Genomic DNA, 23,943 nt, shown 5'->3' with positions numbered 1-23,943 from the left:
GCTCCCAGTGGTTTCCTTGACAGGAAATAATTCAATGGTTGCATATGTAACCTTGAGAGTTATGTTTAAACATACTGTGCTTTGCTCAGACTCGCACGAGTCCTCTTGTTTTAATAATGAGAACTTTGTATTCCACTGGCTTTCAGGTTTGACAATGTTTTTCAGATTTTATGTATGTGGTACCTCAGTAGGGTAAGCTACACATTTCAGCAGGGCAAGCTACACGTTTTTAGGTATGTACCTCAGTAGGGCTTTCTCTTCTTCATGATTGGTCACTCACTTGTAGATTGCTCAGTTTGCTTCTCACGTTTTAATGGAGTTCATGTTGATGCTCATTTGTGGGGTTCCCTCTTAAGGACCTTCAATTTCGACGCCTATTTGATCAGAGGATCAGGGACATTTTCTTGAGTGCGAAGCTTAGCAATACCGATGTTTATTTTGCATATTTTCATGTATCGTTGCCCGGGTCAACGATCATACAACTTTCTTTGATTTTGTACTAGGTCATATATGATTCTTAGTAATCATACTAGGTCATACATGATTTGTATGAATTCTTGGTAGTCATACAAGAACCATGTATGATTTCCTAGAAATCATACAGGGATCATACAAAAAATTTCAAAGACTAAAAACTGTATTATTTTGATTTTCTATTGAAGTTGAACAAATTTTTTTGATATCATATAAGGTCATATATGACACATAAAACATTGACTGGTGCCACAATTTTCCGTATAATGTAGTCAGAGGACTTACTAAATTGTTTTATCGCATTTGCAATCCATATTTGCTTCTTTGTGTGCGCTAAAAGAATGACTTTGTGGTTTAAACATAATCAGAAAACGAATTTTAGGTTATATGCAATTTTTTTTCTTGGTTATTTTTTTATAAATGAGCATTTATAAGTATAAATTGGCTTCAGAGTATGTCCAAAATTTTGTTATTTATTTGAATTTACTCTTTTAGTTAGTGCCCAACTTTGCAAATGATATTGTGCGTTAGGGTCTTATGGCGGACCACAATGTGATGTCGGGGTATCATATAGGTGATGCCCTACCGAATAAAAACAAAAACACATAAATGGTAAAACATTTTCGAAATATAGATGTATGGTTCTTGGTATCCGTACTGGGATCGTATATGATTTCTTGGTAACCATACAAGGATCATGTATGATTTCTTTGATTTCATACAACGATCGTACTAAGAAATCAAGTATGGACAGTATGAAATCATATATGATCCTTGTATGAAATCAAAGAAACTTCAACCCGGGTGGATAGCAATTGACTACTTTCAACTGTTCTGTCGTCTAAACAATTTCTCCTGACATTTGACCAAATAAAACAATAACGTTTTGAGCTACAGCCCGTCTATTTAATTTTGCAAGAAGATCTTTAACGAGTAAGTTGCCGCAAATATACGAATTTCATGAGTCAGATTATCGAGCATGAGAACAGTTTTTTAAGTGTAAGCGCAATGAATCCAGTTGTTGTAATCCACCGGCTAGTTCGCCCGAGTTTGACTCTTGAGCTTGCATTCCTCTGGTGTGTTTCTGTTCTGTGTTTCAAGTAGTCTCTCGTGTCCAAGAAGACGACTGTAACAATAGAGATGATAAATATTTGTATTTGCAGCTGCTTCATCATTTCTTCATTCATCATGCTCCTATCATTTTTTTCTCTATAGAACCATGATCAAATGGTGACCTTCACAGTCGATGGTTGATTGAAATTCTGATCATTGACAATGAGATCATGGACCGTTTTTTAAACTGTGAAAGGATGAGGAGGACACATCTTGTTCAAATTGGCCAAGACTGTTGCTGTTGTGCTGAAGCTTTTTCGTCATTTGACCTCTGAAACAAAACAATGATTGCATGTTAGACTCAATCCACGGGAGACGTTCATTGCTGTTTCTTTATTTAATCATGCCTTGTTTTTTTTTCTGTGATGCTTTTGCTTGTCCTTTTACGACTGAAGGTTTGGTTACAGTGGTCCGAAAATCTTGCTTGTATTTTTTTTTGCTGATTGAGTTATTTGCTGCCAGTAGTTGCTTCCAGCGCTGTTGAATTTGTCCTTTACTTTGTTTTCTCTCCTAGACTTTTGAGTTTTTTTTTGCAGTTCTTGAAAGTCGAACATTTTTATTGTTCACTTCAGTTTCCAGGGTGAAGAGAGAGCTTTAAACAATTTTCTTGATCTGATTCAGCAATGCTCGATCTTGTTATAAAAGCGCTATGAATCTCTATGAAATGAAACTATTACAAATTTTTTTTTATATTGGGTGACGACATGCAAGTATGCAAAATTATGGGTTGCTTTTCGTGGGTTTCCTGTCAAGGGCTGATGCCGACTGTTGTGCAAGTGGTTTTTGGGCTTTAGTTTCTTAAACAGTGGAGTTTTACATCTAAAAACATTTGAGTTAGTTTTCAGATCACAGGAGTCACCAATGTTTTTTCTGTTTCTATTGTGGAAAGTTGTCAGCAGTGAGGTTCACAAAAAAATTCCTTAAGATCGACAAGCTGCTCAAATTTCCTGAGGTCTAAAATGTTTTCTTCAATTGTTTTCAATGGATCTGACAGCGGTTTAGGGATTTAATTTGTCTCTATTTTCAGGGAAATTGTATCATGTACATGGGCGCGTAACATCAGTTGTTTGTTGTCGCGTCTGTTCCACAGTTGTCTACGTGTTGCACTTATTATTGGTCTGTAATTTTTGTTGTGATTACTCTAAGCTGCTTCATTTTTAAACCAAACTTCCAGCTACCACCTTTTGGAATGCAATGTTCAATCATTGTAATCTCCAGAGGAAATAACAACTCTAGCAGTTTAACATTCAATTTCGCAGATTTGTTTTCAAATCCTGGCAATGAACTTGTTTTTGGATTCGGGCTGTCCTTGGTAAAGTGGTTGATTTGAACGATACGCTATCATATCTTATCGTGTCAGAACTCTGGTTCTTCAGTTTTTCCGTGGAGTTTTTTTGGTGTTGTTAATCAGGTCTTGGCCTGTTTGATTGTTCTGACAAGTTGGTTTTTCGAAGAACAAAATAAATCAAAAAATGTTCCTCTCATTTTAGTTTTTTTTCTCTGAAATTTAGTCACAGTTTGTCATTGATCTTTGTTCAACTGTTGTGCAATCGGTTGACTACGTGCAATGAGCTGCTCTTAAATCTTAGTTACTCATTTTTTCCTCAAATTTTTGCGATTATTTATCCCTGCTGAGAACTTACAAGTGCTTCTGGCTTACACCCCCCTGTAGCAGAAACATTTTAACGTAATGGTTTCCTGTATAAGGTTTGATGTTCTCAACCTGGCTCGTACATAAGGTACCTGTGTCAAAAATAGAAATAAATTAACACGCTCCATTTAGTCATATGAGCTAAGATAGGACATTTAGTGGTACTTAATTAACGGCTACAGGCTTTTTTGTTTTGGAAAACCTCAGAAACAGCACGTAATTAGTTGCTCATCCTCTAAATAACAGTTGTATTGGGATTTAAAATAATCTACCTGTTAGTATCTATTAGTTAATCAACTTAAATGGACTGAGGGGCATAGTTAACTACTGATTTCCCACTTCCTTTAAATTTTTTAATGATTAGCATTATTTGGTATCGGAAATAGTTTATCTCCGATTTTCTGTAAATCTTCTGATATTGATGTGAACGTATAATGTGACTTTATCCTATCAGTTGTAGCCTTGCTGGCTCTAAGAACCTACAGAACATCCTATAATTATACTGGGCGGACCAGAACTAAATTAACCAGGGTTCTAGAAACCTATTTTTTTTACTCATGCTGTGCTTCTACGGTTTTCTGATTTTTGAACTTAAACAGAAGGAAATTTTTCTTTTCAATTTGTCAGGGCACGTGGTAATTTTGGGTTAAAAATCTTCGGGTGCTATCTATTTGTGCTCCCAGTACGTTATGCATCACCAATTACAAAACACAAGCCATTGCATAGTAATTCATTATGTAAAAACATGACACATTGGTGTGTGGGGTAATATGCAAGCACTAAGCTGGGGGGGGGCAAAAAGGAAAGGATCAATTTTTTTAGAAGTCATTACCTTGAATATTTTGTGTCCATTAACAAACACATTTAAACTATTGTAGATTATTACCTTCCAAAATTGATTTCCGAACAGATATATAAAGGTATGTCTTGTTTATATTGCACATTTCTACACCTTACCAGGCTATACGAAACAAACAATGCAACAAACAGTTTTTTATTGGGAATTTTGTGGTATTTTGTTGCACAGCACTACTGGTCACAATAAGTAGTTTGGAATTGGATTAACAGGTAAAAAATACCTGTTCAAAGTTCCTACTCCATGAAATGATAGTTTCAGATAAGCAGCGAATGAATTAATTTAATAGTAACATTTATCAATTTGATTATATATTATTTGCACCCCTGGACGCACTCGCCATATTTTTACATAATGGTTTACCAGTTAAGGTCACGTGCTCTGTAACTGTGGGAGCATAACGTAAGGGGGAAACAAAATGGAATATATCCAATTTTAGTGTATAGGAATTGTTTTCTAATTTTCTGTTTCGTCATTATTCAAACGGTTTTTTATTGACTGTTATATTTTTGTTTTATTTTTAAGGTGATTTGTAGATTGAATGAAAACTATTTAGTTGCTATCATCAAAACACCGTGCATTATAAACAATTTTGTTATTGCGAATTAGTTACTGTGAAGAGAAATTTTTAAAATTTCTAAGCAAATTTGGATCTCTGTATGTTAGGCATTGCCCCATAATAGAGCTTTTATCATTACCTGGTAAACCATAATGTAAAAATATGCACGTGAGTCGGGGGGGTATTATGCATCCACTAAGCTGGGGGGAGGGAGGGTGCACAAACGGAAAAGATCCCAACCTTTTTTAGTTTTCGAACTATATCAATCAGTCAGAAGCAAGCATTTAGTTTATATATAAAGAAAAACAGAAACTGCGTAAATTGATATAAGTAGATAAGGATTAAAACTGAAACCGAAGGTAAAATCTGCTTCATTTTCCGTTTCTTAAGTCAAAATTTGATAATCAGCTGCTTAAGAAGACTGATTTTTAAACAGACAAGCGACCCTTCAACTTTTTTGGTTTTTTTCGTGGTGATATTTCACTAGAATTTCCTTGTCAACACTTTCTGCATGATAATAACTTCATTTATACGTGAACAAAAACAACTTGACTTTTGAAATTTGCGCACAAAAATATGAGAGACCAAAATAGGAGTTCTTTTTAAAGTTTTGCATAATTTTCTATTGGAGAGAGAAGGGAACTGACTTCGCGAGAAAAGTCAGAAAAAAGGGTTTGGGGATAACGAAAACTTGATCAGGCGAAAAGAATTTTGTAGCTATCAGTTGAACATTCGTCTGAACTAAGCGTTGTGGAATTTTGGTGGAAAAGAATTAGAACACTTAAAAAAGGGGTACACTAAAGTCAACTCGAAGCTATAATGTCTATCAGACATCAGTACTTGCTAAAATGATTTTAAATTCCATGTAAAAATTTTCTTTTCGCCGCCACAGGGAAAGAGAGCAGCAGAAAAATTGAAAAAAATAATGTGTGAAACAGAGTACTTTTCACAAAATTACGCGCAATTATTTCCTTTCCCCGTGAATTTTTTTTTTGCTTTCTGAATCCCATGTGAACAAACTAAAAAGCGCAATTAAAAGACCAAATTCGTGTAACATTAGCGTGCAGCAAAATTAAGTACTCGAAAGTTTAACTTTTAAAAACCCTGATTAGTGTGTTTTAGAGCCACCAAGCTTACATATACTGAACGTTCATGTTAAATTAGCTTTTTTGACGCAACATTCATCCAACTCGTGAAAAAAGTTTGAAAATGTTTTTCACTCCTTTGATCACCTACACCTAGACTCATAAAGTAATGTTTTACTTCGTAAAACTAGGCGGTGCTAAATTGCTTTTGCGACGTTCAGTGTAAATCTTCATGGCCATGAAGAATCTGGAAGAAGAAACTATTCGAACAATTGTATAATCTTTATTAACTGTGCTTGTTCGTTGATACTTTTAATCTTTTATTTAAAATGCCTCATCGCCTTTTTCTTCATATCTCTATACTCATTGGCAAAATTAAACGCACAAGGAAGGGATAAATCTTCAACAAAATGATATTTGACTGAAGAAACCTATTATTTGAGGCTCAATATTGCACAAAAACAAACGTAACATCGACGGTAATCATTTATTTGTTTCGGCACTGAACTCATTAAGTTTCTGAAAACACTTTGCGGAAAGGTAAGCTACAGGTACCGCAGAGCTTGCTTCTGTTCATCAACGTTTTTTGGTGCTAGCTGAAGTTTTTATAGTTTTCCTTTTAGTTGTCGCCATACAAGCTCTATTGGAAACAAATCAGGAGAAGAAGGTGGCCAGGGTAGCGTTCGAATTTGGTTATTTTCCAAAATTTAGTTGCAAGCAAAAGCAGTGTGCGGAGATGCCTTATTGTGTTGAATAGCACATACATCAGGGTGATATTCCTCCATGAAAGGAACAATATCGCTTTGTGGGATCTCAAAATAGTTTTGAGTGTTCAAAGTTAGATCAACAAAAACTAAGTTGGTCCCAAAATTTTCTCTGGCGCCTGCCCAAACCATTACTTAGTTCCTTGCTAACGGAACGGTCAAATTGTAGCTTGTTCTTGGTCTGTTTTCTTTAGAAAACAGTTTCGTCTTCAATTGACGCTGGTACCTCAATTTGTATTTCTTTGAAAATCTGACAACTGTTTTTAATTTATATTGCCAGTTGATGCCAATTTGCGTTGCCGTCGAGAATAGTAGTTCATTTTGATAGTTCTTTTATTTCGCTCTGATGTGATAGAGGGTCTCCTTGACCTGTCCCAATCATGTACTAAGCCTTGAAAGCAATGTTTTTTCCCTGATATTTCGCACTGATCTTTTTTGACAGGAATAATTTTGCGCAAGTTGCCAAATCGATGCTCCAATTTTAAGAGCTCAGATCATATAATTTTGGAGAAATATAGAATAGCGAACCATTCACAACGTTAAATTTTCAAAAAAACAATGAACAAACAAAATTTATTTTAAAGAAAACGTTTGACGATTGAAAACATTTTAAATTCCTCCTTAGAAAGTAGTATAACCTTACTCTTCTTATTCATCGTAAAATCCGCAAAAATTGGAAAAACACTTTTTCATTATTGACGCCACCGAGACTTCTATCGAAACAATTTTTGTTTACAGATCAAAATGCTGAAAATGTTTTGATTGAACGGTACAAAGAAAATTTGTTTGAAAACCTTCCTGCGATTCTCAAAGATTTAGATAGGGTAATTATCAACCTTTTTGGTTTCTCTATCCAAAAATCAAGACGTTTGAGGCCAGCTTGGAAAAACTTCGCTTCCAACTTCATTTTTTTTCCAAATAAAATAAATGCGATGAAGCAAAAAAAACAACAATTTCAGTTGATCACTTTTTGTAAATTTTATTCTGTTCACTTTGCTTTACTACTAGATAAATTGCAATATGATATAATTTACAGGCAGTGCTTTAAATCTGCACACTTTTACTACTATAAATGTCAGTCCCAGGGCTATCTTCATATTAAAAGTAGTTTTAATGTTATCCCATGCAGACATCTTATACAGTTATACGTCATACAAAAGTTTTGAAATTTCATCATATCCAATTATTGCCAAACATTGTAGACAACAGAAGATACAATAGCAACAAAAAACAATGAGAGCGGGAACTTCTGGAGTTTCTGGTACCTCAGACAAATTTTTCCTGACGTAATTCGTTGTTCACGTCTTTTAGAAAGCCACCCACAGAATTTACAAAAACAGTTTTTGATATTGTTGCCAAAGCAGTAGTTTAATTACGTACTGTTAATTTTTGTGTAGATTTTTGCTACGATTTTAAAATTACTGCATATTTTTTGCATGATAATCATCTAATCTTTATCTAGTCTGATGAGAAGCTAACTTGAGCATTGGAAGGTCTGATTAGAATTTTCAGTCAAGACAAGAAAGTCTGACCATAAATATTTTCCAGCACACGAGAATCTGGTTGAAAGTGGTTTCCCAAAACATACTTCAAAAGCCTACTACTACTAATACCTATAGATTTTTCCTATGATTTTTCAGAATTATGCATGTTGCAGTTTTAATCGCACTCCAATAGTCGTCGAAAGCAGGAAAAACAAAAGACTGGGTTGATGGAATTACATCACATGCGTCAAACTTTTTAAAAAAATCAAAAAACCTTAAGGTCAGTTAACTTTGGTGAAAGCATAGGTTATACAGAAAAAAAATGTGTTTATCGCGTAGCAGGGTTTTTTATTTGATCAGAAATAATTTTGATCGCTCAAAATTTTGGATACTGGTCAGGCTCTCACAAATCGTAGACAATGGTCTGGAATTTGTCTGAACAGAAGATTTTTTAGTCTGGAATGGTCTGATAGTTTTGAGTGAACTTCGATCGCAAACAGCATTTCGAGCGCACGAAAGTCGGATCAGAGGTTGCTTCGGTCTTGGTGTATTTGATCAGAAGTACTTTTGGTCTCGGGTGATCTGATATGATGTCATTTTGGACTGAGACCAAAACATGGGTAGGCTGACCAGAATTCTTTCCCCCGCATTATGGCCACAACTGACTCGAACAAGCAGTTTTCACACATTTTTTACCCACAAGATAGTTAAACCTTCTACAAACTTTCTGGAGACAAACTCCAGTTACTAATTTTTTACTGTTTACTCCAGACAAACTCCAACTGTTTTTTTCTATAAGAATTTTTATACTAGATATTAAATTACCGTCACTGAAGTACAAAAGAAACTATAAGATAGTGTCCTATATTTTGTTCAAAAATTGTTAATTATAGCTCCTCTGCCTCAATATGTTTTCATAAAAGCACATGATAATAATTCAGGATAATCCTTTTCTCGTTATCAGTGAAATAGGGAAGTGTTCATTGTGTCCTCTGTGTCATAAAACTCAATCGAGTGTTTTATTACCCATTCATCTGAGACTTGTATAGAGAATGTCGTGTTCCGCAATTGTAAGTATAACTGTACGCTTATACTATTATTGTTCCTCGCTTTTTGACGCACCAAAACAACTAAAAAAACATTGATAAGAAGTTAAGAGATCGATACTTATAGCAATTAATTCTATTAATAGCAACTAATAGTGATCCATATTTATTATAGAAGCGCTAAATAATCTGGCATATTTCACTGACTAATTTGATTTGGTAAAGAAAAACTTAAACCAGCTTTCAGCTGTACAAAAAAAAATTTTTTTCTGGTATCTTCACCTATAAATATTTTTGACAGAAAAGTACACCCACTCATATTGCAAATTTTAACAAACGAGAGAATATATGAGTAAAATTGACATAGTCCAGTGAACTGAAACTTGGTAAACTTTAATAAGACATGCATGATCTTGACACTTCTTGCAAAACTTAAAAAATCTTGCCAACACCTTGAAATACCAATATTTCATGGTATATCTTGATAAGATCTTGGCAAGATCTTATCAAGATAGACCAAGAAAATGTCCAATGAGCATATAACCCCCCCCCCCCCCCCCTCACCCCCACCTCGTATATGTTTGAATAACTGACATCATTTTCATTTTCAGAGATGGGATGACACGAACTATCTTTTTGACCCTGGTCACTTCCACTACAGCCTGGGTCATGAAAGGGCAAAACTCATGACCAGACGTCGGAAGAGAAACTTGGCTGCGTTACCATGGCAACATTCCTTCGACAGCTCCACAAATGCCCAACCACAATCAAACGTAAATTTTTATTCTTCTTTATAATGTTCACTTATTATTTTTATATTTGCAAAGCTGCATTACAGGTAGCCAAATTCTAATTTATCATCCTGTCAATATTAAGTTGCTTAAAACCAACGCAATAGATTTTTCAAATATTAAAAAAAGTATCTATGCGTCTTTGACGCTCTGGATTATGACGCTCAATCAATTAAGCAAGCCTTGGCCAGCCTTTCCAGAAACGTCTGGCAACGTATTATCTCCAGTGGCTGAAGTCTATGGAGATAGCCGTAGTTACACTCGGGCTGTCTTTGGTGGTGGTGGTGGTGGTGGTGAGGGGGGGGGGGGGGTTGGGGACTTTTACAGGGCGCCTTTATAAATTACAGTCTGGTGCGAGGCCACTTTGTTGTTCGTGTAAGTTGAGGCAGAGTGGTCGCTGATTTCATCGCGTGCTGCTTTCTTTGCAAGTTAGCTAGCTGATTACTCGCTTCGGCTTTTCTGGTTTTCTTCGGTCAGAAATAGATTTACAGCACACTCTGTTATCGCCCGTTTCGAAAATGTGCTAACTTTCAATAAATATTTTCTTACAAAAAATACTCTATCCTACTACGATGGCATTTGTAAATTATATACACTTAAAAATTTTACGATATGCTTAGCCTGGTTTTCTTTCATATAATGGTCGTCCACGATCTCAAAATTTGTTCACGGGTAAGCAGAACATTCGACAATTTCCATCTCCAACCAGAATTTACAGAAATAACGCATTTTTTATATACTGTTACATCTTTCGTTGTTATTGACGTACGCTATTGGCTCAGTTTTGATTTCTGATGGCATTTTTGCATCAGTCGCAAATTTTTATTGTGCCTCAAGTACTCTGGCACTTTTCAAAAGGCTTCCGTAATTGTCAGCTTCTCTTCACTTTAATAAATTTTGATGTTCAGATTTTTTTTGTTTTCGATAACAAGAACTATTATAACCGTTTTCTTTAAAGTTTAGAGATCACATTTTAAAGATAATCTGCGCAATTCAGGACTCAATTTTTGCTTAGATTCGTGGGGAAATTGCATCAGTGTCAGAAATTTAGTAGGGCACCGTTCGAAAGTTAAATTCTTTGCGTTAGAAGATGCCTGAGTGCACCTTAATGATCAATTTTGCAGAATAAGGCACCATTGGCTGATGATTTTGGTTCTCCTGGTCTCGGAGACAGTATCATGCTGGAAAATCCTTTTGTTTTCCGACAATTTTTTTCCGTTTACCTCCCCGGGTCAGCCTTAGCTGTGTCGGGTCAAAACGGTGGCATGCCCGGTGAGGTCTTTTTGTGTTTACAGTAAGGAAATTTTCTTATGTTAGGGAGAAGTTTTGATACCCTTGGTTGTTTCTGAAGCTACTGTGAGAAAGAGACGCTTGGAGTATTTTTTCGAATGTTGATCTTTTATTTCTCAAAAACTGACAAGAAGAAGATTTTTTCTTTACAGATTTTAACTTATTATTTCTTGCTCTGAAACCTATGCGGATTCTGTTCACTATGTTTTGTTAAAAATTGTTTTAAAACAGAGATTTTATGAGAACGCATTTTACTGATAACATGGAAAAATTTGTTTAACCAAGCCAATCAGTTTTGAGAAAATAATCTGTAAGTGTTACAAGTTCTTTTTTACGAGTATTGTCAAGTTCTGTTTGAAGCCAAAATTATTGAAGTTTCTAAAATCCATCTGAAAATCTATCTTTTTGGTTTTCAGATACATCGCCTAAATTTAAACTTGTCTGTCAAAAATGACTATTGAAGTTGGCTGGTTTTGGGAGCAGGAATCAACGTGAGTGAGTTTTGTAGGGAAAACGTTTGATGTTTTATACATATTTGTACAACTTCTCCACTAAAATATTCCTCAGGACCAAAATTGGAAAAACCGTAACTATTCTGAGTACGTTTCTCTTCTATCATGATTGGCGTGCGACTTAGCTCTTTTACTTGGTTCGATCTTACAAACAACAAAAAGTTGACTGTGTGTGGTTTTTCACATACCCAACTTTTCTGCTTCCTCATTCCGCATATACTGAAAATTTTGTTTGGACCAAATTATGCATAATTTCAATAAGAAATCTTTCTAGTTAAAAGTAGGTGAATTTTGTCCTAGAATGACAAAATGAGTCCAGTTTTAATTCCGTGTTTAAAAAGCAATTTTATTTGAGTTTCAACGATTTACATAGCTTTCCACATTTTTTAAAAAATAATCTCCAAGACAGGATTTTGCGCGTGAATTTTATATGGCTAAAACTTTGATCAAAAATTTGGATAAAAAACTGTGACAAAAAGTTTTGTTAGACAGAAATTGGTCAAAAACTTTGTCAATGGAAGTTCCAGCAGAACATGTACGTGATCTTTCTAATTCTTGCTGAGCTTTAATTCTTGTTTTTTTGCAACAAGATGGCAAGTGGAAAAATGTCATGGTTTTGAACGTCGTACAAGAATAACATTCAGCTTGCATAACAATTGCAGTAATCTCATTTGCCCAATTACAATTTTGTTTTTCTTACTCCTAGTTTACTGGGCATAAAAATTCCTGCTCCGCAAAGCGCATGTTCAATTTTTCAAAACATAGTAACACGGAAAAGGTATTAGAAGCACAGAAACAGGAGAGAGGGTTGCGGAGCTTATCCGGAGTTTCTTCAAGAGGATATTCTACAAGAAGTAACCTGTTTGGAACGGCCTATGCTTTTTTACGTCTGGTCCGGGTCTCATTACCTAGCAAATGTCCAAAAGTTTGAGTATAAATGCTCGATTTTGTCGGAATTCTTCACCAGTCTGGTTTTGAGAGTAAATTTAAAAGCGTGTGTGGAAACAAATTACACTTGCCTAATATAGTTCCAATTTTCTTCAAAATTGGATATACGTACAATCAATTTTCCCAAAGCGTGTTTTTGGGATTAGCCTGTAAACTTGAGACATTCCTTCTTTGCTAATTTTTAAACCATAAATCACCAGTGTCTCAACTATAAGTAATTTTTTCCTAAGACAGTATCAGTTAGACCGAAATGAAAGAAAAACCAATTGCTGATTAATTTCAAGATATTTTCTCGATGCTGGTTTCCAATTCAGAAGACAACTAGCGTTGGGGCAACTACACATATCTCTGATCACAGGAACAATTAGGTATTGGAATTGGTCTCAAGTAATTAAAAATAAAAGTTGTGGAACTGGGTTACGTATATCCGTGAAAACTCGTGAAAAAATCTAAGTCTTTTCCACACATTTTTCACAATCCGGACACCTATATTTTATTGTTGAAAATGGTATATGAGTCATGAAAACTGGGGACAGAGTTTTGTCACTCGATTCCACAAAATGCAATTTTATTTCAAATTTGCCTTTTCGGACATTGGTCAAGTTATGCTGGTTTAGAGTCTGTTGGGTCGTGCCCAGATACTCAAACGAACTGTACGGCTTGTGGAGCCGCTTAATTAAACAAATTCAGAACGATACACGTGTTCAGCTGGGACGCGATTTGACAAAGTTTTCTTTTGTTTTCAATATATGATAATAATAATAATAATAATAATAATAATAATAATAATAATAATAATAATAATAATAATAATAATAATAGTAATAATAATAATAATAATAATAATAATAATAATAATAATAGTAATAATAATAATAATAACGATATTTTTCCTATACACAAGTTCTCTATACAAAATTTTATTGCATATTCCCGTATAAGCATTCAAAGTTTATTGAGTTGTAGAAAACGTCAGATAATTGACATTTAACCGCGGAAATAGGGTTAAAAATGAAATGTCCAACGCATGAAATATGTTGAGCTCTACAGGTTTTATAATTATATAAAGAATTGTCCGTCTTGTACGCCCGGGTCGAGGTTTGGCGGTGAATTTTCGTAAGAAATGCGGTGAAATGCGGTGAAAAAAAATAATTTTCACCGCGCATTTCTTACATCTTTTTGTGGTGATTGCGGTGAATCGCGGTGAATTATTTATTTTCACCGCGTTCTCGCGTTCTCAGTATTCTTACAAAAATGAATCATCCCCACACTGGATTGAACCTCAGACCTCCTGCATGCTTTCCACTTCTTAGTCCACTGCGCCAACTGTCATTGGTAGCTTTGAAATTTCTTGTGAATTTAAATCAGATTGAGTAAACTTTGGAAATCATATGCGGTGAATTTTTGTACGAAATGCGGTGAATTTCGTGGTGAATTTTTGTAAGAAATGCGGTGAAATGTGGTGAATTATTTTTTTTCACCGCATTCATCGCTTTCACCGCATTTTTTACATTATTTTGCCACAAGAGTTGATGCGGTGAATATTTGTAAGAAATGCGGTGAATTTTGCAGTGAATTTTTGTAAGAAATGTGGTGAATTGCGGTGAAATATTTATTTTCACCGCATTCACCGCAATCATCGCATTTCTTACAAAAATTCACCGCATTCACCGCATTTCTTACAAAAATTTACCCAAAAACCTCGACCCGGGCGTTGTATTTGTCAAAATACCAAAGCAACTTTGGCTATAAGTTTCCACAGTATAATCACGGCATCACCGCTATTAAAATTACAAATTTACGGGTTTTCTCCGCCGCAAAATGTAACCTGATCTATCCTAATCAATTTTAGCTGAACTGCGTAAACTTCGCTGAGGAACCATTGAGCAGTGATTACAACTACCTATCTTATGGCTTCATGCCTCACTTGAAGTTGACAAGACAGGAGATGTCACTGAAGATGTCACACATGCCCATGGACAGTAATTCAAGAAAGACTATCCACGCAAAAGCACAAGTGGTCAATTTGCTCTCTCGCAACTCAAAGAGCAGTGTGTTTGCAACGATATCCAGGTGAGAGATACTGACCCGGGTTGGGGTTGCCAGCAGTACAATCAACCAGGGGAGCACTAAAAGCATAGATTGAACACCTAGAACAATCCTAGTTACGATCATTTAAATGTCAATACAACATTATTTCTCTGCCTTGTGTTGGTAACAACTTTCTCGGGAATTTTTTGTCTAGCTGCTATTTTCCCAACTTTCGCTTTTACTTTTATAACCTTGAAAAGAAATTTGAAAGTTGAGCTGTTTTTTATTTCGTCTGAGGTGTCCAAGATTGTCTTAAGAAGAAATCAACTCCCTTTTTTGTCCCTTAGTTCCAATAAGTAAAAAAGCCCGTAAGTAAAATAACAACATCTGTCAATAAAAGATAACTTGTAGAATTTAAAATTGAGCTAAGGCTGTTCGGGGGCCTTAGCCTCTAAATTCCAACCAGTTTTGAAAATAATTCCTAAATATTGTTTTTCTCTAAGTTCTCTTAATTTTCTTAAGCTATCTTAAGACAAAAATTCCATTTCTACACCACTCACTCGGACTTGACTATTCTCCTGAATAGTTAATAGTACAAAAACTAAAAGAATTACATTAACAAATGGAAAGCAGATTATAATTACAAGTAGACGTGTTATGAAGTTCTAGCGAGTTCTTTGTCTCATTATCATGGCTTGTTGCATACAGAATTTCAGTAAGTTTCCTCGAGTTTCTCATTCGTCGATCTCTGCAGAAATCTTTTAATTCGCACAACCTCGGCTGCAGTGTCCATCCTGACCACATCGGTTGCAGATCATCCGAGTTCTTGACTGGGACTGCTGGTCACCGATTATCACATCCTGACCCCTGATTAGATGCTACCCTGATCAGATGCTTTATTGCCCACCGCATATTTTGCTGCCCATAAAGAAGCAAATCCAAAAGATGGAAGTGAAATTCTGAGTTCGAGGGTACTTCCTCCATTTCGGTTTGCGTTGCCATTTCTCTGGTCAACCGAACGCCCACTGTTGCAGTGATACTCCACCGATCATCATCATTGTCGTCGTTGGTTGCGGGGATGTTCAACTTGAAGTCTAATGCTTTACCCACAGTAACAGCCAGACCCACGTATGTCTGTCGCCTCAACTCTTTGGTGATCTCCCCGTCGAGCAGTTTTTCTGTAGAAATCCAGTTAGCAAATCTCTTCAGCTCTGCCTCTGGGGCCAGGTGCTTGTCACGTACACAACTCTGATACGCTCTGTCCACCCAGTTCATGAGTGTTTCTCCCTGATGCTGCCTGATGCTGTGCATAGAAATTGACATGGTTTTTTGAGGATGTTTTTCTTTAACATTTAAGGGGTTTAATAGCTTGCCCAACAGAAACTTTGTCCAAGAGTAGGGAAGAATGAAGCTCTTGAATTTTTTCTTTAATTTAAAACAAGTATTGATAGCTACCTCCACAACAATCGTGTCTCTGTATCAAAAATTCTGCAGTCCTTTTTAAAAAAAAACAAATGTGAGTTTTATGAAGTTTTATTTGAAACAATCTTCCCCCAAAAAACGAAGATTATATAACAAGCAGGTGATTTTAGAAAGAAATTGAGTCGACAAAAACTATTCCACTGAAAACGTTCATAACAAAAGCGGTCAAAGTCTCGCCTTTTGGATAATCTTGCCCGGATATCTATTGTTTTTGGTGCAGTTAACCAAATATATCAATCGACGACAGATATAAACAGGGAATCTAGACTTTTGCTATGATAAAACAATCTATTATTCAACTGTTTAATAAGATAAGGAGAAAGAAAAGAATCAACGACTTAACGCTTAGTTAGGAGAAATCTTAACAGTAAAAAATCCCTCTGTGATTGCCAAAGTATAATTTAAAATTCAGCTCAGGTGGTTCGGGGGCCTTGGCCTCTAAATTCCAACAAGTTTTGAAAATAATTCCTAAGTGTTGATTTTTTTCAAAGTTAGCCCTCTAGGTGACTCTAATTCTCCTTAAGACCTTCTGCCCTAACTAAGTTACAACGAAAAACGGGCACAATCTTATACTTAGAAAAAGTTATCTTACACCAGCTATCTTCTAGTACTTATGCCTACTGGGAAAATTACATCAAAAACAAGCCGAAATCTAACTACGAACTCTCGGTCTTACCAACAAAAAAGAGAGACTTCACTTACAAAATTCAATAGAAAAGAAGCTTTGATAATCTACAAAAATTAAGCGTTATTTATACTCCGCAAAAGTAAATAATAGAGATATAATGAAGTCCGATTTCTTTTTGTAAATTAAAATTGTGCGAAAAATGGTTCATATAATTTTTTAAGTTTCTCCCCAATTTGGTAAGCAACCTCTAATTTGAGTTGAGAAATCTGAAGTTTCAATCTGAGCTGAGAAATTTGAGCTGAGAAATCTGAAGGTTCTAAATCTGTTCAGTTTAGACAAAATCAGAACTATCATTACTAATCAAAATCAGTATTTGTTCAATAAACCGCTTATACAGTTCTAACTTACTTAGCCATTATTCTTTCATTATAATTTTTTTCAAAACTTCTGAGAAATAACCCACGGTTAGTACTTTGCTATAATATTTTTAATTTTCCTTAATATTCCTAAGATATCTTAATATAGAAATTCCATTTCTACATGACTCAAAAGGACATAAGAGAATCGAAAAGCAATCTTTGAAGAGTTATAAAAGGCATCGCAAAACTCCTGCAACAAAATTGATGCTCTTCTTGATTTCCTTCTTGAAGGTTGACTGAAAACATGCTTCAAGTTTTTAGATAGAGTGTTAGGACAAAGAGGAAACAAGTATTTAATGACATCTCTACATTAGCCACTTCGTTTACGAAAATGTGCATCTGAATGAAAATTCACGCATTTTGTCACTTCTTGAAATTGTCGAGATGTCAAATCTTGAAATTGTCGAGATTTCTTGATGAGTCAATTTTATGATAATTTTACTGTGTCTCGTATGATTATAATTCATTATACTTTTAAAAAAGGTCTTGATTCTCATTTTTGCGACGAAATTCTACGTTTCCACCCGGGCGTCTTAGATTACTCTAAATTTTTTAATTGCTCTCAAACAAAGTTTGCAGCAATTAGATTAGATCTAACTGCATTTTATGCGATTTTTTGCTTGACCGATTTTTTGTCTGACCCATTTGACTTTTCGTCCTCAAAAACTGGATAAATAGGTAGCGCACAGCGGGCATTATGTGCTCCTAGAGCATTTGAGCTCACTAGTCTTCAAGTATGCGATTCATTGAAACTGTTTTGGAGACATATACTTATGGCGTGAAGGGCGGTTCCTAAAGGTTGGCCCACCTCCCCCCACAGCCCCCTCTCATTTCATCCCAACTCCCCCTCCCTTCCCCCCCCCAAAAAACCACCGCTACACGAGTTACGACCGTAAGGGCCCCGTGCAGCCAAAAACCGCCCTCCCACCGTTGCCCCCCAACTTTAGATATCTGTTTTACATTTGCTATTTGTTCAAAAAAAGATCTGCAAAAAAACACAAATAAACTTTTAATCAGTTACAAAAATGTCACGTACATAGCTCAATCATTGCAGCATATAATTTTTCGTCCTATAACTATTCTCTGGTGCTATATTTAAAGACGCCAATGAACAGCCTCATTCAGCCTTGGAGAAAAACTGAAAACACAGCCAGGTCTACTGCATTCCGATACAGATCGAAAGTGATTTTTGACTTTCTGGTGAGGAAGAGTTAAAGTAATTCCAGACGATAATTTTACAATTTGACGAGTTTTCCTATGATTGATTTTTGGTCACCAACTTTCTCAGCAAGGAAATCCAAAAATCCAAATACTCCAAACCGTCAGATAGCCAAAAATCAGAATTAAGAAACGTTGAATCAGTTTGAATAAAATTTAACTTTCTAATCGAAAACATGTGGTAATAAAACCTTGGTTCGAAGCTGCTACCTGAACCACACGTGGCTGAATAGCCCAAAGGAACTGTTTTTTTTTGTACTCAAAGTTAGGTAGGGTACGTAGTTGTATTCGATTTTTGAACCCCTGGATGACACTTTGTGATGATTTTAAAAGTTTTTTTTCTAGAAAAAATACCTTCATTAAGATTCCAATTTTTGCGCTCAGTTCGTTAATGGCAAATGTGCATAAATTAGAAGACAGTTGTGTGTGTGTGTATGTGTGTGTAAGGGTTTATGTGTCGGTGTGTGAGTGAGCGTGTGTGTATGTGTGTGTGTGTGTGTGTGTGTGTGTGTGCATGAGTGTGTGAGTGTGTGAGTGTGCATGTGTGTGAGTGAGTGAGTGAGTGTGCGTGCGTGCGTGTGTGTGTGTATGTGTGTGTGTGTGTGTGTGAGTAAGTTGACCTTTCTCGCGAAGATTCGTACACATAAATTGAATTAAAAATTATATTTTAATTTCTCTGGTTTGATTAACCTAGCTCAGCCCTCGAGCTCTATTTGCAGTTAACTAAAGATGAGAAAACCTTGGTTAATTGTAGATTAAACTCGAGTTTGAATTATTGAAAATAATTCTTTTAACAAATTCAGTGGATTTTTCAGATTTATAATATTTTATCTGATTCTTTCTTTTTGTTGTAATTTGATCTCTTTTTGGAAGGTCGCATCCTTTTCCTAGTGAATAAAAATTGCATCTTCTTTTTCGTCATTCAATCGTTTTGATGGTTTTATTTCCAACAAATGGTTTCTTGTTTTTGGTGCTACGCATTTTCATAAGAAAAGAGTGATTTATAGGTATTTGTCGATTTCAGATTTGTTAGTTTCCTTGCCACATTAACTGATCATTGTAGAGGAACAATTGGCATTAACAAAAAGCACAATTGGAGATAATTAATGTTTTTCATGATTAGCCTATGCTTTTAACGCTTTTGACAACGCTTTTTTGTTAATTTTAAGTGATTTTTTCGTATTTATTGTTCTCTTTGTAGTCATCTGAAATGTTATGGATAATGACAGGTTTTAATTGCTTTCAATGAAGTATAAATTAACCTTCCTAATTAGCTGAGTTGATAATTATTGGTTCTAATCAATTTGAAATTGGTTGTTTTCAAAAATGGAATCTTATATTTAACATTGCCCACTTTGCTCTTATTTGTCGACCTGTTACCGAGTCTCATTATTGACAGGTCTCATATCTTATCCGATTAAACACAGATTAGTTTGTTTAATTCAGGCTACATCTGATTCCATATTCATTTTGTTTGTATTTTTTTTAAAAAAAACATCGAAATGTGGTCTTAATTAAACTTTGCTATTACTTGATATTTATGTTTTTCTTTTTTAGTACTCTCATTAATGGCAAGTCTAACTGGCCTTCTAATCAAGCATTATTCTCATCGCTAAGTTATTTGATATGTAATTTTTTGGAAGTTTTCTATCTCTTCCTTTTTTGGTAGACAATCAAAATAAAATTGTGAATGAGCCGGGTCGAACTATTATGTGCAAACAGAGCCTCCTTGCTTAGTTTCTAGTGTTTCATCTTGGAGTGTACTCTATTGTAACTCAACAATAGCTTTTTATATCCCAGAAACACCTATATATCTATATATATATATATATATATATATATATATATATAATATAAATATATATATATATATATATATATATATATATATATATCCTGAAATCCAGTTTCTTGTAATGTAACAATTCCACATTGGTAATCTCACGTAATGACCTAGAATGGGATCAATAAACATTTCGTATACTATACATGGCCCTGTGAAATTTCGCCCCGAATTTTTTTTCTGTAAATGTAAGCAATGAGGTCATCATATTTTATAGAACAATAAAAGCTATTTTGAAGTAAGCTTTGTTTAAAACGATGGCTGCGTTTAGATATTTGACATCCATTTAGATATTTTAAATTAAAAATTAGCAGGCTCTGCATTAATTCTAATGTGGTTTTTGTTTACCACAGAGACGCAGAAATTCGTTTCGTAAACAGATTGCGCGTATTGAAGCAGAATGCGCACAAGCGGTGCGTGGAACGAGCAGAACAACTGAAGAAGCTTGAGGAGACACAAGAGAGTTTTACCAAAATACTCGGAAACACCAGACCTTTACTACAACTGTAAGTGTCATCCAACCCTGACTTCTAGAAGTTATTGGGCTTAAAATTGGTGGGGAAAACATCCCACTCCGAACAAAATAGAGCATATGGAGAAATTGGATGGAAGCCAGCTTTACACAAAACAGAAAAGAAAGATATATTTACAGAATGAGAGATTAAAAAAACCTACTCTTTAAAGCTGTGTACAGAATGATATCGATGATCATACAAATGCCGAATTATCTCTCTGTAAATTGAAAATGCTAATAACACGCACATATAACTCAACATTTTAGAACTACAGTGAGCAAGTTCGATTTTTTAGGGTTCTTTGGTAACAAAAGGCATATTACTAAAACCTAAACTATACCTGCTACATGATTATGTCAAAATTAATGAATCACTTAACAATGCAACCTAATTATTTAAAATCTAGACTTACAAACTGCATAAAAAACGCATGTAACTCGCTGAAATTTATTTTTCATTTCATTGAAATCACTTGAAACCAAATTTCAAACGCTATTTGAAACTTTCCGAACAACACGACAAGACTGATTAAAACAAACTAATTGTTTTCGTCACTGTTCCTAGAACCGTAAAAAAATCGACAATGCCGACATGTTTAAAATCAAAAAAAAATTAAAAGATTGTTGGTAAATATGAATTTACTCGGAGATTCTTAGCTATGATCTGCAGAGCCTTATTTAATAAAAACTGATTTCTACTTTTTTGTGTTTTCAGAGATCGCAAAGAGACGACATTTCTGTCCCTTCGACCAGAGAGGGACGTGACGTCATTATCTTGGGGAAGAAGGAGAACTGTCGGGGTTCCCGATGAGTCCTCGTCTCTCGAGGGACACTTGATGATTAACCCAGTTGATACTATGCTTAGAAGGGATCCCAAACATACATCTGTTTCTTTTCCCCACAAGTTTTTCCGCTATTAAATTAGCCACAATCTTTAATTCGTTCATATTTTTTTGAAGTTAAACACGTGTTTCCGTTTCCAAAATTAAGAAGTTTGTTTGCTGTTAATAAATTTGTCAACTCTAGTGAAGATATCAGAAAGAAGCCATAGTCATTTGACATTGCATATCTTGTAAGCTCTCAAAATATTCTTACGTAATCATATAAGTTAAGGTTCCAGGTTAGGATCCCAGACCATAGTGACCTCTGATCAGACCACCTTCAAACCTGCAGGGGAAAACTCCAAATTACAGTTCTCCTTTCCAACCCACGAAAGTCCGGACAACACTATATGAATTTAAATTTTTAAGCAGCCAAAATAACAGCCTTGAAAATGGCTGCCGATAATTTATCATTTTTCCAAATTCTCGTTTTTTATTTAAAAAGTATAATGTTCATCAATTTGAAGAAACAGGTTGAAATAATTGCAGACCGCGGAGCAGAAAACACCTTAGCGACTACATCGACATGAATGACACAATTGACAACGTGACTAATAACTGCATGCGCATGAACAGAAGAGAAATTTCTGACATGCATATGTGGATTCATGAATGTGGCCCAGTTCTACTCGACTGTCATGGGAAGAGAAGAAAGTCACTGAAAAATCTGGAAGTTTTTACGAAGAGAGAGCAAACAGACTCTCCGGAATCTACAAAAGATGCTGATGATAAATAGTTGCTTAAATGTGAAACTTTGAAAATCATGATGATTGAAAATCATGATGATATTATCATAAGTCATAAAGGTTTATGGTAAGATAACGTGAAAAAATGTAGAAAGTTGGAAGATCTTTGAAGTATTTCTTGAACTTAAGAAATTTGATAAGATCTTCAAGACCCTTTTGTTCAATTGACCCGTAAAAGTTGCAGAAATATACAAGACGGGGGGAACTCAAATGAATTCCTAGCTTAAAAATATTTTGATAAGCATCGCAAGTTTTGTCATGTAAACTAGTATCCTGCATGTCTTGACAAACAGTATCAAGTTTCCTTCTGCTGGGTTTCCTTTTAGCTCAGTATAACCCTTATAACGAATAATTGATGAATGAATGAAAAAAATGCTTCCAACTCAAATCACTTAGTAAAGTAAAAAATGCCACATTAGTGGGCCGCTGAGAACTGTCAAAATTAAGACTAAGAAACAAAACAAAAAAAATCAAATAACAACAAACATATAAATCCATAACTCAATGTATATTTTTTTGAAATAAAACTACATAATAACAAAGTCAAAATCGTGTCAAATAAAACCTAAACTAAGCAAGCTAATTTGGGATCTATTCTGTTTCGCCCCCCCCCCCCCCCAGCTTAGTGGGAATATATTTTTATGACCCCCAGGCGCACGTGCATTATTTTTACATAGTAAAGTGCTATATAACAACGCATAATTTTTAACAACGCATAAAAACGGACCACTCCTTCGTGAGCCTCCGGAAAAAGTAGACAAAAAAGAACAAAAACATTAAAGATAAAAAAGGTCCGTTTTCTCAAAAACATATAATGTGAAATAATGAAAACCATTCAACTGAAATCCTTAACTAGGTTTCTGTCCATTCATAATGCAATATGAGTATTATAAGACGTGTCACTATCCAGATTATGTCATACGTCTACGAAAACAAACAACAAACTCTGACGAAAACAAAAATGCCTATAATTTTTGCAGTAAAATGGCGTCGAAGCCGTTTAAACCATAATTTAATCCGTAAAAAAAATAAATAAGATATAATAAACTGCACCTAATCTAATCACTTCCAACCAAAGTCTAACGAGATCTTCCAAAATAAGTTGCCAGTATAAATTTACACAAGTTATTCATAAACATTTTTGTCTTCCTATTTGGATTACCATGCAGAACTAAGAAAAATAGCAACAATTTAAATGCCTGTCATGGCCTAGATTTGACAAGTTTTATTACAAGTGGACCACATGCCGTTTAAAGTAAAACGATCATAAGGTGCCGATAGTGCAAAAAATTTCTGAGTCACGATCAAATTTGATTTCATTTCAACTGACAACCATATGACATTTAAATCTGCCTTTAAGTTCATTTTTATTCTGGTATTATTGTATATCCGGTTTCTTTTTTTTGAATTTGAATGTTTTGAAGTGATTGTTCTATTTTTTGTGTTTATTTAGGCTGCTTTCAATCGTCAGTTTTTTTTAAAAAAAAATCAAAATACTTCACCCTGTTTTTGCTTACTTTTTGTTAGAGGCGTTCTTGAGACAACTGCCTGTAGAGAACATTGATATTGTTTTGGCCCTTTACTTCTTCATCCAAAAAAATTTTGTTT

The 23,943-nt window shown here is 34.9% G+C and overlaps 1 protein-coding gene across 1 annotated transcript; it reads left to right on the top strand.

The window, feature by feature from the left end:
• Positions 1-8,985: 8,985 nt before the first annotated feature.
• On the top strand, positions 8,986-22,325 carry LOC142351637 (uncharacterized). The gene is made up of 6 exons (XM_075403775.1): positions 8,986-9,056; positions 9,644-9,805; positions 14,426-14,646; positions 20,548-20,700; positions 21,424-21,612; positions 22,079-22,325. The coding sequence occupies exons 1-6, from the start codon at positions 9,039-9,041 to the stop codon at positions 22,323-22,325; spliced, it is 990 nt and encodes a 329-aa protein (XP_075259890.1). The 5' UTR covers positions 8,986-9,038.
• The last annotated feature ends 1,618 nt before the right edge of the window (positions 22,326-23,943 follow it).

Source organism: Convolutriloba macropyga, chromosome 13, assembly GCF_964194025.1.
Source record: "Convolutriloba macropyga chromosome 13, txConMacr16.3, whole genome shotgun sequence".
Classification (NCBI taxonomy): Eukaryota; Metazoa; Xenacoelomorpha; order Acoela; family Convolutidae; genus Convolutriloba; species Convolutriloba macropyga.
The sequence above is the reverse complement of the archived record's forward strand: the minus strand, read 5'-3'. Positions and strand labels throughout refer to the sequence as shown.